We start from the raw sequence: 641 nt of genomic DNA on the forward strand, positions 1-641 counted from the left end.
TCTTGCTTTGAGTAGGGTGTTGGAGTAGATCATCTCCTGAGGTCCCTTTCAACCCTGATATTTTATGACTCACTTTGAAGTAGAGACTGGGGGAACAGAGTGTATATTTGACCTATTCTGCTTCTATAAGACAGGATGCAGAAGGAATTCATAGTAGTCAGTGATAAAATTGCATTGTAACTGGAGGATCATATGCTTAATTTCTTCTTTAGGTCAAGCTCAATGCACGTACTGAAGGCTCTCTGTATTCCTTTGTTTGCCCCCACCCAACTCCTTGTGTTCCATCCTCCCAACACCACCTATTTCAGGGGCTTCTTGCAACCCCTCCCGCACCCTCATCTGCATGCTGTAGGGACTCTGTATGCCATCATTCTCCACTGATGCAATAGGCTCTGTGTATGCCTCCATTCTCTCTTCCCGTGCCTGGGCTGCTGTGTGCTCCCCTTTCTCCATACCATTCATATTTTCTTTATCTTTTATGTTGTCAACATTTTAAAATTGTATTGAGAGTGTGGGCACAGCTAAAATCCCTCCCCTCTTGATAACTTTGACAAAAACAAAACAATTTGTATCTAAATTTTCCACAGAAAATTTTGACGTGCAGCAGAAATTTGAAAACTTAAAAATGTTGTCCAGAAAAC

At 41.8% G+C, this 641-nt stretch overlaps 1 protein-coding gene across 1 annotated transcript in view; it reads left to right on the plus strand.

Annotated features, from left to right (window-relative positions):
• The first annotated feature begins 222 nt into the window (after positions 1–222).
• LOC115649425 (rab3 GTPase-activating protein non-catalytic subunit-like) overlaps positions 223–641 on the plus strand; it is a 57,925-nt gene continuing 57,506 nt past the window's right edge. The window contains 1 exon segment of the mRNA XM_030558365.1: positions 223–228. Within this exon segment, the coding sequence (XP_030414225.1) occupies positions 223–228 (6 nt within the window).

The sequence above is a fragment of the Gopherus evgoodei genome, chromosome 3 (genome assembly GCF_007399415.2).
Source record: "Gopherus evgoodei ecotype Sinaloan lineage chromosome 3, rGopEvg1_v1.p, whole genome shotgun sequence".
Taxonomy (NCBI): Eukaryota; Metazoa; Chordata; order Testudines; family Testudinidae; genus Gopherus; species Gopherus evgoodei.